Genomic DNA, 17434 nt, shown 5'->3' on the forward strand with positions numbered 1-17434 from the left:
TTTTAGTTTCTCAAAACTCTGCAGTTTCAGTTTGTCACCCTCCTGTTCCAGAATCTCCCAATATTTTGGCCATTTGGCCTCCATATTGAGCTTTTTCTGAGCCTTCGCTTCCATTGGTGATAACCACCTTGGTGTTTTATTTTCAAGTAAGTCTTTATATCTTGTCCAGACATTGAGCAGTGCTCTTCTGACAATATGGTTTTTAAATGCTTTATGTGCTTTAACCTTGTCATACCACAAATATGCATGCCACCCAAAAACATTATTAAAACCTTCTAAATCCAAAATGTCTGTGTTCTCAAGAAGCAGCCATTCTTTCAACCAGCAAAATGCTGCTGATTCATAGTAAAGTTTAAGGTCTGGCAGGGCAAATCCACCTCTATCCTTTGCATCAGTTAATATTTTAAATTTTATTCTGGGCTTCTTGCCCTGCCAGACAAATCTAGAAATATCTCTCTGCCACTTCTTGAAACAATCCATTTTGTCCAAAATTTGCAGTGATTGAAATAAAAATAACATTCTTGGCAATACATTCATCTTTATAATAGCAATTCGACCAAACAAGGAAAGCTTCAGATTTGACCATATTTCAAGATCCTTTTTCACTTCTGACCAACATTTCTCATAGTTATCTTTAAATAAGTTTAGGTTCATAGCGGTCATGTTAACCCCTAGGTATTTTACTTTCTTCACCAGTGTTAAACCCGTCTCCTTCTGAAACCTCTCTTTCTCAATCGGTGTTAAGTTTTTCTCAAGAACCTTAGTCTTTAATTTGTTCAACTTAAATCCTGCCACTTGACCAAATTCCTGAATCAGTTCTAATACTCTTTTAGTACTAGATTCTGGCTCCTGTAATGTCAATACTAAGTCATCTGCAAACGCTTTAAGTTTGTACTGTTTAGCTCCGACCTGAATACCTTTGATCAAATGGTCCCTTCTAATCATGTTTAGCAAAACCTCCAGGACCGAAATAAAAAGCAATGGGGAAATTGGGCAGCCTTGTCGTGTCCCTTTCTCCATCTTAAATTCTTCTGTCACCACATTGTTGACTATCAATTTAGCCTTTTGTTCTGAATAAATTGCACCTATACCATTTTCGAAACCTTGACCAACCCCCATCCCCTGAAGATTTCTCTTCATAAAACTCCAAGAAATATTGTCGAAGGCTTTCTCCGCGTCAACAAATATCAAAACTGCTTTTGTATTAATGTTCACTTGCAACTTCTCTAAAATGTTAATTATATTTCTCGTGTTGTCAGACAAGTGTCTACCCGGGAGAAAGCCAGCTTGATCTTTATGTATCTCCTCAACTAGTACTTTTTTCAGTCTTTTAGCCAAAATATCTGCAAAAATTTTGTAATCCACGTTAAGTAGGGATATGGGGCGGTAGTTCTTAAGTTGTGTTTTTTCGGACTCAGTTTTCTGTATAAGTGTAATATAAGCTTCCTTCCACGACTCTGGCACTTTTTCCCCCTCCAAAATTTCATTACAAACCTCCTTTAGTGGTCGAATTAGCCAATCTTTCAGAGATCTGTAATATTTTGAAGTTAAACCGTCCGGCCCTGGAGATTTGCCCAACTGCATATTTTGGATGGCACCTTCCACCTCCTGATCTGTTATTTTATAATTCAGCATTAATTTATTTTCTTGAGAGATTTTTTGTATTCCATTTGTTCTTAAAAACTGGTCTATATCAGTCTCTTTCAGGACAAGCTAAATTATATGGGCTCTGGATAAATTTACCTATGGAGATTTTCCTTTCTTGGGCTCCATGATCACTGCAGATGGTGACAGCAGTCATGAAATTAAAAGACGCCTGCTTCTTGGGAGAAAAGCAATGACAAACCTAAATAGCATCTTAAAAGCAGAGACATCACCTTGCCAACAAAGGTCTGTATAGTTAAAGCTATGGTTTTCCCAGTAGTGATGTATGGAAGTGAGAGCTGGACCATAAAGAAGGCTGATTGCCGAAGAATTGATGCTTTTGAATTATGGTGCTGGAGGAGACTCTTGAGAGTCCCATGGACTGCAAGAAGATCAAACCTATCCATTCTTAAGGAAATCAGCCCTGAGTGCTCACTGGAAGGACACATTGTGAAGCTGAGGCTCCAATACTTTGGCCACCTCATGAGAAGAGAAGACTCCCTGGAAAAGACCCTGATGTTGGGAAGATTGAGGCCACAAGGAGAAGGGGACGGCAGAGGACGAGATGGTTGGATAGTGTTCTCGCAGCTACCAACATGAGTTTAACCAAACTGCAGGAGGCAGTGGAAAACAGGAGTGCCTGGCATGCTCTGGTCCATGGGGTCACAAAGAGTCAGACACGACTAAACGACTAAACAACAACAACCAAAGGGTGACACGCTAGAGAAGTATACAATTATGTACATTGTGGAGAAAAGGAACAGAGTTTTTTCCTTCTCTCATAATACTAGAACCCAACGTAATCCAGCGAAGCAGAATGGTGGGAAATCCAGACTAAAGGAAGTACGGTACTGCTTCATATATCTAAACTTGTGGAATTTGCTTCCACAAGTTGTCTGGCGGCCATCAACTTAAGCTCTCTTCAGACGTTACACTACTGTTTTATATCAACATGCAAAAGGGAAATATGGGGGGGGGCAAGCAGACTAGCTCCAACTCCCATCACTCTCCCCATCACCCTTGGTGGGTACAAGGGATAACTTCTTGAAACAAGTACTCATGTACTTATGTACTCATGTAAATACCTATGAAATTTAGAGCCCTGGCAAATCAGGGAGGCAACAAAGGAGGGAGGGGGCCTCTTGGTTGAAAACTCACATGGCCAATTATGATGGCTGAAGGGAACTAAAGTAGCATCCATATATATAAAATGGGGGCATATGTTAAATGACTTTGCTTCACCCTTTGGATCAGTCATGTTAATCTGCAGATCACTGATCTTTGTCTGTCATATTTATTTCGTGTATGACCCTTGCCATAATCATTCCGCTTGCCATTCAGTCAAGTCAAAAGATAAAAAGGAATAAAAATATTCGAATATGGGACAAACCTTGTTATGATGAGCTTGTATTTTGCACAATTTGTATACGGTGTCTGTTTGATAATGTGTTGTTCGCTATGCCTAATAAAGGATATTTGATGAATAATTGAATAATAATAAATGCAGTGCTATTTTTCTCGAAAAAGAGGTGCCAGAACTCACCATGGACACCTCCCTTGTTCTCTCAGAATGGCAATGGTGCCCACCTGAGAGGTGCCGGAACTGAATTCCAGCTGGAAAAAAAGCCCTGACAATATGCAAGGTCCATTTATCCTTTTATCCTCATCAAATTTTATAAAGCGAGGTATTTCATTCTTTGGGTTTTTTGAGGGGGGTGATTTGGGGGAGGGACACTTTAAACCTTGTTCCATTATTCCTAAATCTTTGAAACTAACAATATCATGCTTTTTCATAGAAATAATTGGGGAAACCTAAAACATGCCATTATTGAAGGCAAATTACTTCACAAGTTTAAATGTCATTTTAAATTACACCCAATTAATGTCTAAATTTAGAAAGAGCTTATAAAGCAGTGCTACTTGAAAAAAAATCACGAGAATGCTGAATATACATGGTTTTGTAATTGCACAAAATTAAGTATCGAAATGCAAGGCATTAGGTGAAGTGCTAATTCTGTTGCAGGCTTTTCATCTGTGAAGTGGTTTCTGGAATAATTTGAGCAGCCAAATTCTGTCTGTCTTGCTCAGTTGAAGCCTACAGGGCACAGCCGTGCAGTTGCAAACTGGAAACAACAGCCAACAGCAGAGGTCCAACAGAAATAGCAAGAGGCAAGACAAAAGGACTGTGAAAACTGTTAAACGGCATAGAAATTGAGAGGGGGGGTCAGGGTTGTGCCCACCAGCCTTCACACACTGGTCATTTCGTCTACACAAGGGTCTATATATACACACTGCAATGTGCAATGACTCTGAACATGCAACCCATATGCTGCAAAAATGGAGTGAACAGATTGTGCCTTCAACAGCTACATGCATTGTGCAAAAATTACAGTTAATGTGTGGCATTGGGTGGGACCAGCAGGTATAGAATCAGAGTCTGAATGTACCTAAAGGTCATCTACTCCAACTGCCTACCAATGTAGGAAATCCACTACTACAACACCAGTAATGGCGTGACCATTGTCAAAGAGCTCATGCCATCCAGAGGGTCCTTCTAATTTTTAGACTAAATCTTTTTCTTTTTTCTGTTCTGTAATTTGAACCATTGATTCAGGTTCTCCCCTCTGGAGCAAAGCAGAAAACAAATTTGCTCCATCATGTATGTGACAGCTCTCCAAATATGTGAAGATGGCATGGTATCACTTCTTAATCATCTCTTCTTCAGGCTAGACACGCCCAAGTCCCTCAACCTTTCTTCATAGAACTTTGATATTCATGCCCTCATAATCTTTGTTTTTCTACTCCAGATACATACACACACATTTCTAGTTTAATCATCTGCACGGGGCTAAGGTGTCCATCAGATACATGATCTTCAGGCCTATGGACAACCCACAGGTAGGTAATTTGTTCCAATAATAATCTCTAGAACAAGAGTAGGCTCTAGATAACAAAGCAAGCTCTGAAAACTGCCTCCAGCTTTGTCCTCTTCATGAAGAGTAGACATGCTTTGGCAGAGTTTAGCACTCCTTTCACATTATATATTCTCCTGAGAGCCAGTGTGGTGTAGTGGTTAAGAGCGGTAGACTCGTAATCTGGGGAACCGGGAACGCGTCTCCGCTCCTCCACATGCAGCTGCTGGGTGACCTTGGGCTAGTCACACTTCTCTGAAGTCTCTCAGCCCAACTCACCTCACAGAGTGTTTGTTGTGGGGGAGGAAGGGAAAGGAGATTGTTAGCCGCTTTGAGACTCCTTCGGGTAGTGATAAAGCAGGATATCAAATCCAAACTCTTCTTCTTCTTCTTCTTCCTGGACCGGTCTTGGGCAAAGAAAAGTAGATTTGGGGCAAGTGGTAATAGGGCTTCCTGGCTGTCTCAGGCTGGTGACTTGTTAGGTCTTCAGCTGCTCAACAGGGGTACCTCCTGCATTTATGAACACAATCTGCTCATTTGCATATAGACCTTCAGGTCCCAATGGGGCCTGGAATCCCAGATATTCCAGCGCCATGTCTGGGTTGCTACTGTGCACCATGGAAATGACTCATCATCTGGCAAGTTGGTGTTTAATTACTGACTTGCCATCTATGCAACATGACTAAAGTTAATAAGGTGAAATGAACAAGGTTATAAAATATAAAGGAACAATTATTATTATTATTATTAATCTGCTTTTCAGAAGGTCCCAGGACAGGGTACAGCAATATAAATTACAGCATTAAAAACAGTTTAGAACAAACTGTGAAATGAGCATTTCTCCCAGACATTTAGAATTGAAAGCTGAATTGCAAGTAGTACTATTTTGATGGCCATGGTAAACACAGAAGTACTCCAATATCTCCGGTTTTAAAATCCCATCAAAAAATGTTCTCTGTATTCTTTTGATGATTCTGAGTACAAGAACTTTCAGTTAGTTTGGTTCATTACTTTCCAGCATGCCTCTTCAGTTTCAGAGATACTCTGCTTTTATCTAACCAGAGAGAAATCTGTGATTTTCCAATATTGAGGCTTCAGCTTTCAGGATGTTAATCACAGCTGTCAAATGGAAATAACCATGCAGTTATCAGCTTTTTCTTGTAAATGTCCAGGCTGGGTCTAAAATTTTGCAACAGCACTGCACTAATGGTCTTATAGGACAGGGATATTCAACTTTAGCTATACTCATCCAATGTTACTGCATGCCTGTATCTATAAGAATAATTTCAAAAGCCAAGTCAGTTGACACAGAACGGCATCAAAGCAGAAACAAAAATAGTATTTTATCTATATTGTGTAATTAGTCTCTTTGTGAGAATAGCTTTATTTTCTTTCCAGTGTCTATAAATTTTGCAGTGCTTGCTTAGAGAAAGGGGCAGCAAAAAAAGAATCTGAAAGAAACCTACCTTCGTGAATTTCTCCTTTACACTGTAATAACAGAATTGCCTCAGCCCATGCCACAGGGAGATTTACATACTTCCCAATACCTAATGTACTAAGACCTGATCGCCTCTGTTTGGAACATAAAAGATAATAAGACAAAACTTGAGATTTAAAAATCCTTTCAAAAGTCAATATACTTAGAATGACGTTTCTACATATTTAAAGAAAGTGTTATTGCTGGTGCAAAACACAAAAGCTGGAGCTAACAAGGTAGCAATGTTTAATCCCTCAGGTTAACACTTAAATAAGAAGATGAATGCTTAGGTCTAATTATACTGTTATTACCACCTGAAGTACCTTGCAACAAAAGCAATTAATTACTAGCTCCGCATCATAGTAATAAATTGAGCCAAGTTGCGAAGAGAACTCTTGTGCTAGCATCTCAGTAGGATGGAATCCAATTAGTCAATCCCAACAAAATGTGTCTCATGTCCTACAGCAGGCTTCCTCAACTTCAGCCCTCCAAATGACCCTACAACTCCCATGATCCTTAGCTAGCAGAACCATTGGTCAGGGATGATGGGAATTGTAGTCTCAAAACATCTGAAGGGCCGAGGTTGAGGAAGCCTGTTCTACAGGCAACTCTTGCAAAACTAATTTGGTTGGACTCACAGATGCTCTTCTTTGGTCACACGCACAGCATTTCACCAATCAGACAAAGCGTGTTCTCCTTCATGGAGAGCACGTGTTGCAGTGGGGGCCGACAGGACACTCCAAAGTTGTGGGGCAGGCTAATTGATCATTGGCCACTGTTGTGATTGGGCTTCCCTTGCTGTTGGGAAGAGGTTAATGTTGCCATTTGATGACTGACAGCCAGAAATGTTAAAACTCCCTGCACAAGGCGTAGAGCTTCCTCTTTTCGCTCCGTGCATCGGATTGCCCATCCCCCCTCCCTATATTTAGGGTTGTTCGCTTTGACCTTGCTATGCCTGTCATAGGGTCGTCTGCTCTTGGGGCAGGGGCCCGGTAGGAATTTTGTCCATCTGGCTGATTGGTTGGGGCCATTTGGTTTTTGCCTACTGCGTAGCAAATCGTCACAGCTTATAAGGTTGCGGTTAGGCATTGGTTTATGGTTTGGTTGGTTGAGGGGCATGGATTGGCTGTGCCTGCCCCTCTAATGCTGCTGCTGCAAGGGATTCCGTTAAAGGAATACAGGGGCTCACTATTGCTTTTGTCCAAACCCTGTCAAGGGGCTAGGGCCACGCAAGAGCCCCTGGTTGCATTTGGGGAAGGCTGAGGGCAGGTTCCCTGCTCCGTCGCTACCCCCAAATGTATTCCCCTTTTCTGACTTTCGCAGGCTTGCAAAATGTCAGTCTGTCCCCCACTGGGGGGCAGATAGTCGCAACCAATGCCTAAGCAACCACTCACATTTTTTGTATTTTAATAAAGTGACCAAAATTATGCCAAAAACCTTAAACAAAAATTCTGTGTGTTGTGTGAGTTATTTGGGGTGGCCTGGGGACCTTGACACGCAAAACACTCTTTTTCGGACTCTGTACTATTCATTTGTATTTCTATTTATTTAAACAAATTAGCATTTGCCAAATGATCAATGGAAAATTCCCTTGTAAACTTACATCATTTCCGTCAGGTCATTCTGTGCACCCCTCCCCCAATTTACCAGAAGAGACAACAAGATTAAAAACAGCAAAGGTCGCATGGGGGAAAAGGATGTTCTTTCCAATCCTAAACTTCTTTTTAGAAAACTGTAAGTATGTAGGTCTGATTCTCCTACCACTGCCACAAAAACTGCCCAGAAATCAAATTCTTTAATCATTTTCATTTAATAATTTCTTAATGGTTTTATATGTCTTGTACAAACCATTTGATGAATATCAGCCCTAAAGAGATTCTGTTACAATAATCCTCCTATGAAGTTGTTTGCTTCCATTACGAAAGAACTCTGAGCTTAGGGCCTTTTTTCTCAGTATGAACAATGGGACATGCTTAATCCATTGGTTGATTTTTGTATCCTAGCATCTGATTTCACCCAGTAGAAACTGCTGGCTACACGTGCATCTCTCATCTTCATCCAACTTTCCATTGGAACAAAATATTTGGAAAAAATATTTCAGGTAAGTGGAAGTGGGGTTTACAATCAAGCAGTAATGGGAGTTTATTAAATAAATGTGAGAAAATCGCCATATATTTCTCCTCCTCTGATAAATGATGAGAAAGGACCATTTGTGATTTCTGCATTATGACAACTTTATTTATTGTTTCGTTTTCTTACATTTCTATTCCACCTTTCATGGAACCCAAGACGTCATCAAGTTACCAATCCAGGTAACCAACCAGACCCAGAGCTGCTTAGCTTCACAAGGTATTACCTTCAGATAATACAAGGTGGCACAGCAGGGTCATTTCAGTCCCATCTCTCACATTATGCAGTTCTGTACCCAAGGGCAGCCTTTATGAGCTTGAGCCAAGCTCCCTCTACAAAATATTGCAAAACCTTCTTCACTCAACCTTTCAGTGAGACTCTGGAATTTGTTGAAGGCATGTTATGTAAACATAAGCATACATAACTATACTAAACATAAATAACTATATTGCCCTTTGCATTTTTATGTGTTCATTATTGACTTTTTATCAGTACAGATATTGGATGTTACCAATAATCTCAACAATCTCTATCCAAAATCTGCCAACCCTCACTAGGAGCCTGTGGTATCAATATAACTGCGCCAAGGTTGAATTTGTTGACTTATATCAGCAAATGCGTTATTTCTGCAAAATGAACAGGGGGGGAAACACTATGAAAATGGTAACTTAAAGGTCTCTTTCAAAAAGTAAATAATGAACATTTTGCATCAGAAATATTTAAATTAATTCTTAACTATTAAACACCACTGTAGAAATTTAAGATCAAGAGATAGCCTTTAGAAATGTCTCTTTAGAAATCCAGTAATCCTTACGTATACAGACCTTGCATCTTGCAAGCATTTTTTTAGCCAGCTCTATGAATTTTCCTTTACTTTCTGTTTGTAGTGAGTAATTGAAATCCTCAACGAATTGTTCTGTAAGTTCATATGGGTTTCTGATAAAGAATCCAGTGAAGAATTTCAGTTTAATTGGCACCTCATCAGTAAATGAAATCAAAATTTTGTGTATAAAAGATAACTATAGACAGCTAATTTAATTTTTAAAGTCCTATTTGACTCAATGTACAGTGTAGATCATTGTTCTGTGTTTCTAATTTACAATACTTTATCTGTTGGATAATGCTATTAAGACTGTTTCAATAGCAGCCAATAGACTATGAATATTACAGAAATATATTGATTATTAAACACTGCACTTACGGTTCATCATTATGCTGTTTCCAAGTTATTGACATTTCTTCATAGAATGCAGTTTTTTTAAAGAAACAGCCAATAATCTATGTGTAAACCATCATGCTTTACAAAAACATCTGCATGTATTTACTCACTGAATACACAACACATTACAAGACATTTCCATATAAGAATTTCATCATGTTGGAAAGTTAACTCTTCACAATATTAGCCCTTTGAATGATTGTTGGTGAAGAAATTAGACCAGGCATAGGCAAACTCTGGCCCTCCAGATGTTTGTGACTGCAATTCCCATCATCCCTGACCACTGGTCCGGTTAGCTAGAGATGATGGGAATTGTAGTCCCAAACATCTGGAGGGCCGGAGTTTGCCTATGCCTGAATTAGACTAATCAATGCATACTAGCAGGTAAACATAAATTCTGAGCTGGAACTGATTACTTAAGTGAAATTACTACCCCTCCCTTAAATAGAAATCTACCTGTTATTTCTCTAAATTAGCCTCTTAAACCTCTGCTGTCTTAATTTCTCTAGAACTAAGCTTCATAGGAAAGAACCCAATCAGAGCATTAATGCATCTGAAAAACCTAATGTGACATGATGAAAGGAATAATAATAGGGAAAATAGTAATGATATAATCTCTTTAAATTAAAATAAGACACTGCTAAAAATGACTTCTACTATTTCACATCTTCAATTCTGCATCCAAAAATATGGATTTGAGTTAAAAGAGACTTAATATGGATTGTACTTTTACAATAGTATACCATTTGAGCAACCAATTGATATCACGCTAGTCAGCAGCAGGCCTAAGCCAAAGTTGACAGATACCTTTGATACATCTAATCTCCACTTACTAAGCAAAAAAGGGACACGGGTGGCGCTGTGGTCTAAACCACTGAGCCTCTTGGGCTTGCTGATCGGAAGGTCAGTGGTTCGAATCCCCACGACAGGGTGAGCTCCTGTTGCTCTGTCCCAGCTCCTGCTAACCTAGCAATTCGAAAGCACACCAGTGCAAGTAGATAAGTAGGTACTGCTGCAGCGGGAAGATAAATGGCATTTCCATGGGCTCTAGTTTCCATCACGGTGTTCCGTTGCGCCAGAAGTGGCTTAGTCATTCTGGCCACTGGAACCGGAAAGCTGTCTGTGGACAAACGCCAGCTCCCTCGGCCTGAAAGCAAGATGAGCGCTGCAACCCCATAGTTGCCTTTGACTGGACTTTAACCACCCTGGGGTCCTTTACGTTTACCTTTATCAACTAAGCAAACAGTTTCCAGTAAGTCACAGAATGGCAGGTAGTAACCTAGCTCATACTATCTTGAGAGAAGTATTGTTTGTTCTGTTGTTCTGTCTAACAATCTTTTAATTTGGGGGGCATCTTTGGCTCCTTGTGTACCCACCCAGTCAAATGGTTATTTCCTGCTGTCATTTCCGTTAGAGTTCCCCATAAACCACTTCTTCCTATCTATATTTTCCTCCATGCTCCCAAGTCTCTCATTAACATGTTTGCAGGTTTCACCAGAAACACTGAAAATCTTTGTCCGCTTGCCAGTATGCATTATATAATAATATTGTTTTGTGTTTATTTAAACTTACACGTGTTTCTTTTTCTTGGTTGCAGGTAATGTTTCCTTCAGATATTTAGCCAAGAGTCTCTGCTGAAGTTTTTTATGTTCATCGTGGCATACAATACCAAATTTGTGGACCACTGGCACCTTTATGATGGGCATGTTGTAAAATCAATCTAAAAAAAAAGACAGAATGTTGCGGCCATATAGAAATGTAATCTTAAGTCTTTCTTACCTTAGGCAGAAAGCTACCATATACGGTCAAAATGCAAGATGAAGTGTGTTCTGCCATGTTTTTCTCTTCTACCTTACAGGAAAAAGCAATCTGGAGGACCTTGGATGGTAAGTTCTGTGTAACAACCTTGAATATGCAATCTAAATGGTTCTACTGGGGAAAGTCCATTTCTATTAGATCAAAATAATGAATAACAATAATAAGCTATAAATAAAATCAAAATAGAATAATTGAAGTATAATTGCAGTATGGTTAAGCTTATTGATTTACACACCATTCCTCAGCACAGTTAAGTGAAAGCACTTGGATTCAAGCCAATTTATTCCATTGATTTCACTCCCACTACTTCAATGTAACTACTTATTGATCAGGGAATTATGCAGCAGTTCTCCAAACTCACAGCCTGGAGTAGCCGAATCCAAGTTTATCAAATCAAATTGTATTAATTATTGGAATTGTGTTGACCATATGAAATCAAAAACATATAGTAACCTTAAAATAGCATTAATAAGATAATGAAACATCAATAAAAACTGAGAAATTATGAACTAAAATTCTAAATATCAGTAAATAGCTGTAGGGATATTGGCCAATGAAAGTTCAGAAGCAAAGATGAAAATGTGGCTTACACTCTTCCTCAATAGCTTTCTTTAAAGGGAATACTGTAGGCATAGTCTGCATGAAGAAACATAACTGCCCTGGTTGCAGGGATATATTGAAATTAGTCAATTTTCATTAGCACAGGTGCTTTCAATCTTGTTCTCTTTTCCATGCTCATGTAGTAGGATCCTAAGACTGTTTACACAGAAGTTGTCCCACTGTGACTTCCTAGGCATGCAACCTTAGCAAATCAATGTAGTGTTCATGCTTCATTTCATAAGGCTTCTCAATGAATACTGTAATAAAACTTGAAATTACAAACATTCCTATAAGAATGGATCGTGTGAAAATGGAAAAAAATCATAAAGTGCAGGAAGTTACAGGTTCTAGTTAAGTTCAGTTGTTATAGAAACTCACTGCATGACAGATGTTCCATTATCTGTTAATAGGCTGTTATTATCTAAGGGTGTACAAAGCGATCTGAAGTATGCTTATTCAGAAGCAACCCTCACTGAGTTCAACAGGACTTACTCACTAGTAAATGTGTTTTGGATAACACCTTTACAGTAGTAGTTTGTGGCCACTATTAGAAGATGGCTACTAACTTGGTTTCCTGCCAACCTAGCAGTTCGAAAGCACATCAAAGCGCAAGTAGATAAATAGATACCGCTCCGGCAGGAAGGTAAACAGCGTTTCCGTGCGCTGCTCTGGTTCACCAGAAGCGGCTTAGTCATGCTGGCCACATGACCCGGAAGCTGTATGCCGGCTCCCTCGGCCAATAAAGCGAGATGAGCGCCGCAACCCCAGAGTCGGCCACGACTGGACCTAATGGTCAGGGGTCCCTTTACCCTTACATTTACTAACTTGGATAGCTTTAAAGGGGGATTAGACAAACGTGCGGAGGATAAAATTATCTATTGTTAGTAGTCATGAAGACTATATTTTACCCCCAGTATCAGAGGCAGTATGAATCCCAGTTGCTGGTGGTCATGAGTGGGACAGTGCTACTGCATTCACACTGTGGACTGCCCCTGGGCATCTGTTTGCCACTGTGAGAACAGAATGCATATTTACTCATAAGCAGGCATCATTCAGTGTTGCTTAGTGACAGTGAGGCAGGTACCATCCAGTGGGGCTTACTCCCTTGGTAGTGTGTCTAGGATTGCAAACTAGAGAAACACCTAGGAACAGGCAAGGGAAGAAGCATGGATTCTAGCACTTGCCTCCCATTTCTATAATGGGTCAGTTGCTATAATTGCCATTGTTCACACTAGTGGTAGGACATCCAGCAGGAAATATCAGCCCTGGACAGCAGGACAGAAAGCAAAACTTCTGAGCTGCAAAAATAAATGCAGGTATTGATGTGCAGTAATAATAATAATAATAATAATAATAATAACAACAACAACAACAACAACAACAACAACAACAATAGCAACAATAATAATAAATTACTTATACCCCACCCATCTGGCCGGGCCTCTCCAGCCACTCTGGGCAGCTCCCAACAGAATATTAATTTTAAAAAGTGACAATATCAAACATTAAAAACTTCCCTAAACAGGGCTGCCTTCAGATGTCTTCTAAAAGTCAGCTAGTTGTGTATTTCCTCAACATCTGGTAGGAGGGCGTTCCACAGGGCGGGCGCCACTACCAAGAAGGCCCTCTGCCTGGTTCCCTATAATCTTACTTCTCACAGTGACGGAACCGCCAAAAGGCCCTCGGCGCTGGACCTTTGAAGGAAACTATCCCAAGTGAATATGCATACAGAGTAAGAAAGGTCTAAGGCTTGGTCCAATTGTGAAGATGGGAAAATAATATCTATTTAAAGAGACAATTAGAATGCAATCCTAACCCCGCCAGGGCAGCAGAGGAGCTTCCTTCATTCCACTGCTTGTTCTGGATGGGGTGGGGGGAGCAGGACAGAAGGAAAAAACTTATATTTTTACAGTTTAGGCAGGCGCATTAAGGACTTCTGCAGTAGAGGAGCTCCCCACCAGTGGAGAGCAGCCAAGCCAGGCAGAGTTGGACAGAGGGACAGCTCCTCATCCATACCGACCTCCATGAGATCAGGAGTTTGGATTGCTCTGTCCATCAGAGAGTCAGAAGGAGAAACTAGAGAAGATGTCAAGGAAGCCTAAAGAGGAGAAAACAATTCTGAATGCCAGTGACGGGAAGAAGGAAGTTGAAGACATGTAAACTGCAGTGACAACTGATAAAGCTGGTGAATAATGAATACCTTGTTGTGATGAAATAGAGCCATATGTTTTAACGACTGATTTATACCTGTTCTTTTTTTATTACTCTTGGCATCCTGTCTCTGGTTTATAAATTGCCTCGGAACGAAATAAATAAAAAGGATTTGAGAATAAATGTGATGTATGAAACAATTACCATAATACATCAAACAAAAAGGCTATTAGAAGACTGTGTTAATGTCTGCCAATAAGCAGTCTTCCATGAATTTTTTAAGAACACATTTAAATCATAATTAGCTCAGCTGATATGTAGATAGATATAGGTATAGATAATTTCACAAATTTTAGTTTGTTACAGAAACAGCCAATTTGAGAAAATGAAACTTATAATTACATAAAGCTCTATAATCTGATCAAATTCAGCCTTATCAAGGTAATAGTATATTTTTTTCTAAACAGCTTCCCACCACATTTTTTATCTTAGGTAAGTGAATTCCTACTGATATTAGCTAAAATAATAGTCTTTCCAACTTAATGCTTTGGTTAAAGTGTTCCTTCAGCCTATAACAGCTACTGGATATGTCCAAAGAAAAGACATTCATTCTGCCATTTTTTTAATCCCACGATCGATAAGGATCCCGCAATCAACCAGGATCAACCAGGGATCTACCTGCCAATCGTAGTCGACCAGTTGAACGTGTCTGCCCTACACAAATACCCCAGCCCATGGCCCTTCCTTGCTGGCACAATAAAGTACTGAAGGGCTCCCGATCACAAAACCAATTTTTATAGACCACATCCATCAACATTATGTACTGCACAGGCCACTACTGCAAAAGAAAGTTCCAGAGGGATGGTGCTGCAAAGCTAATGGCCCTGTTCCAGGTAACCATGGAGCAAACCTCAGGACCATGTGGTACTTACTAGAAGGGCATCCCTACCTGGTCTCCTTGGCAACGCTTCCCCCAGGTGGGATTGGACGACTGACTGAGGTAGGCGGAGACCTCCAGGCATCCCACCTGAGGGAAGGCAAAGCCAAGCCTATGTTGTTGGAGCCGCTCCAGATCCAGGGGCTGCACGCGTCCACGCAAAGGGCGCCCCCAGTTTTAAGCGGGGAGCGGTCATTGTATAGACAAGGCAGCTACATCAGGGATAATCTAGCAGTCCTTCAGGTAATTTGGTTCCAAGTTGTTTAGGAGTTTATATACTAACAGTAAATCCACAAACCTGGTTCAATACAGTAGCATAAAGCTGGTTACTAAGAACAAGGCAGGATCAAACTGTGGTTTCTAATAATGCTCAAGCAGACCAATTCACAACATGGTTTTCTGTTATGTCTGAACTGGGCCAATTTGTGTTCTCCATCAATATATCTTATCTCTGGTGTGTCTTTTTATAGTAAGATAGTTGAAACATCCCACAAATAGTAAATAGATGAAATTTCTTATGCAGATTATAGCTCACACACAACTCTTGAACTACTTGAAGTATCATGTTTTCACAGTTAAGGGCACTTAACAACAACAACAAAGCTTGTTTCATCACTTTATTCTGCAGCATGTTCAAATGCAGTACAGAACTCAAACAGAATAGTGCTTTGAGCTCTGGCGGTTATGACGTTGTGTTAAGACAGAGCTGCTCCAACAAGTCTGGTGAATCTTCTAGGTGTTAAGATATTCAAGGACTAAATTTTTACCAAATCTAATCTACCATCGATCTTCGCCCATTGCAAGCACAAGCAAATGGGAATGAAAAGCTCTACATAATGAAAGAGCAGATTACTTTGAGTTTCTGAAAATATCAGTCTGATTTCTTTGCAATGTGAGGATGATGAATCACCATTCTGCCTATGTTAATTCCAAATACATCTAAATTTTTATTCCTTATAAAATGCTTCAGTAGAGTGGCAATTTACAATTTTTAATCAGGTCTGAGGTTCCCATCAGCTAAATCTTTGCACTTCTGACAAAAGCATAATGAATGAACAATTGTAGCATTGTTTCACATGCAAACCTCATTCAGTTCTGTCTTCTTGCCCCTGCCAAAATCTTGTGTATTTCTCCTTGATTATAAGAACTTCAATGGAATCTGAATAACATAAATGTATATTTTATTCATGCAGGCATGCTGTTTCTGATTATCATCCTAATTCAGAAAATCATTAATAATTTCAATACCACTCTCAGGAATAGAGCACTGCCTTTCTTCTCTGGCTGTTTTCCCACTAAAAATCACCCCCCAATTTTATTCCCCCATATTGAGAGGGACCCATATCTTATTCCCTCCAGGAGAAAATGCATATGGGGGGAGAGGGAATTTTAAGTGAAAAATAGTGAAGAGCTGTTTTTGTATTCCTATAGGTACACAGTTCTCATATTCTTGTAGTTGTAGTCCTTTACCATATTATTCTTCCTCCCTACAAGTTTGTCCACAGAGCACCCTGGAGGAAAGAGATAAGAGGAAGAGGAAGGCATGGCAAGAGGGAAACAGTAAGAAGACCAAAAAGAGACAACAACTGTATGAAGGATTGTATCAATAAAGAGAGTTGTTTGTGTCCAAGCCATCCCAACATCTAATGGTGCAGGTCGGGGGCCCTGCAGCCATTGGGGTTGGGTATCAATGGTGCCACAACCACTGTCCTGAAATTTGTACATTTTACACAGGGCACAGTTATTCATTTTTCTGTATCTTGCACTGGCACTGATTTGCAATGAAAGCTGGGTAAAAATAGTTCAAATTAATTTGAAAGATAGAAAGAAAATCATGAAGACTTCTACTGCTTCCCCACTTTGTAAGAAAGATGGGGAAGGGGATGTCAGGAGATCAGCCAGGCAGGCATCAGGGAAAGGAACGGACAGACAGTATGTAGGGCTCGTGGAGGGCATCTTGCTCAAGGACCTCACAAACTTGGCAAAACAGGATCTTCATTGCCAGAGACAAGATGCAACCCCATCTCCTCCCAAACTTTGTTATTGTTTAGTCGTGTCAGACTCTTCATGACCCCATGTACCTGCTCCTTCACTAAAATGTACAGCTTATCCATTAAAACCAGGGGTGGGGGGGTTGAGAGAAAATATGCAACCTCTTATATCTCATCTAACCATGCAACTCAAAGCCCCCCCTCCATGTCCCTTATACACTGGCAGATTACAAACTTATCTGACAGCTGTAGTAGATTGTTGTCTCAAATTTGCCACAATGCTCCAGATTGACAGTACATCAGGGGTACTGTGGGAAATATAAAACACTGGCACATAGGTCCAGGTGAGATATGAGAATGTGTGAGCTCTGCCAAGGTACTGGGAACACTAGCAACTAGGAATGCAATGATCAGTTAGTTTTGGTTCTCTAAGTTTTTTCAGTTCACCTATGGTGTTCGAAAAGTAACTATACACCTAATATAGGTATTGTCCATAGATGTACAGTCGTACCTTGGAAATCGAACGGAATCCATTCCGGAAGTCCATTCAACTTC

At 40.1% G+C, this 17434-nt stretch overlaps 1 protein-coding gene and 1 long non-coding RNA gene across 6 annotated transcripts in view; one reads left to right on the plus strand and one right to left on the minus strand.

The window, feature by feature from the left end:
• The window catches only part of TMEM232 (transmembrane protein 232), a 136985-nt gene that overhangs the window by 113488 nt on the left and 6063 nt on the right, over positions 1–17434 (minus strand). For 3 of the 5 annotated variants that reach the window (XM_083576822.1, XM_083576823.1, XM_083576819.1), the window contains exons 2-4: positions 10955–11102; positions 8988–9099; positions 6023–6128 (exon numbers count right to left, since the gene is read on the minus strand). In XM_083576822.1, coding sequence (XP_083432948.1) covers positions 6023–6128; positions 8988–9099; positions 10955–11088 — 352 coding nt within the window. In that variant the 5' untranslated portion in view covers positions 11089–11102. Of the gene's footprint in view, positions 1–6022; positions 6129–8987; positions 9100–10954; positions 11103–12708; positions 12809–15972; positions 16048–17434 lie in introns of those variants that run through there. The other 2 variants (XM_083576821.1, XM_083576820.1) reach the window with 2 other exon arrangements.
• Positions 12911–14034, plus strand: LOC310745045. Its single transcript, XR_014539843.1, has 2 exons — positions 12911–13116; positions 13713–14034. It is a non-coding gene; the product is annotated as an uncharacterized lncRNA (long non-coding RNA).

The sequence above is a fragment of the Podarcis filfolensis genome (assembly GCF_964270895.1).
Source record: "Podarcis filfolensis genome assembly, chromosome: 11".
In the NCBI taxonomy this organism is placed as follows: domain Eukaryota; kingdom Metazoa; phylum Chordata; class Lepidosauria; order Squamata; family Lacertidae; genus Podarcis; species Podarcis filfolensis.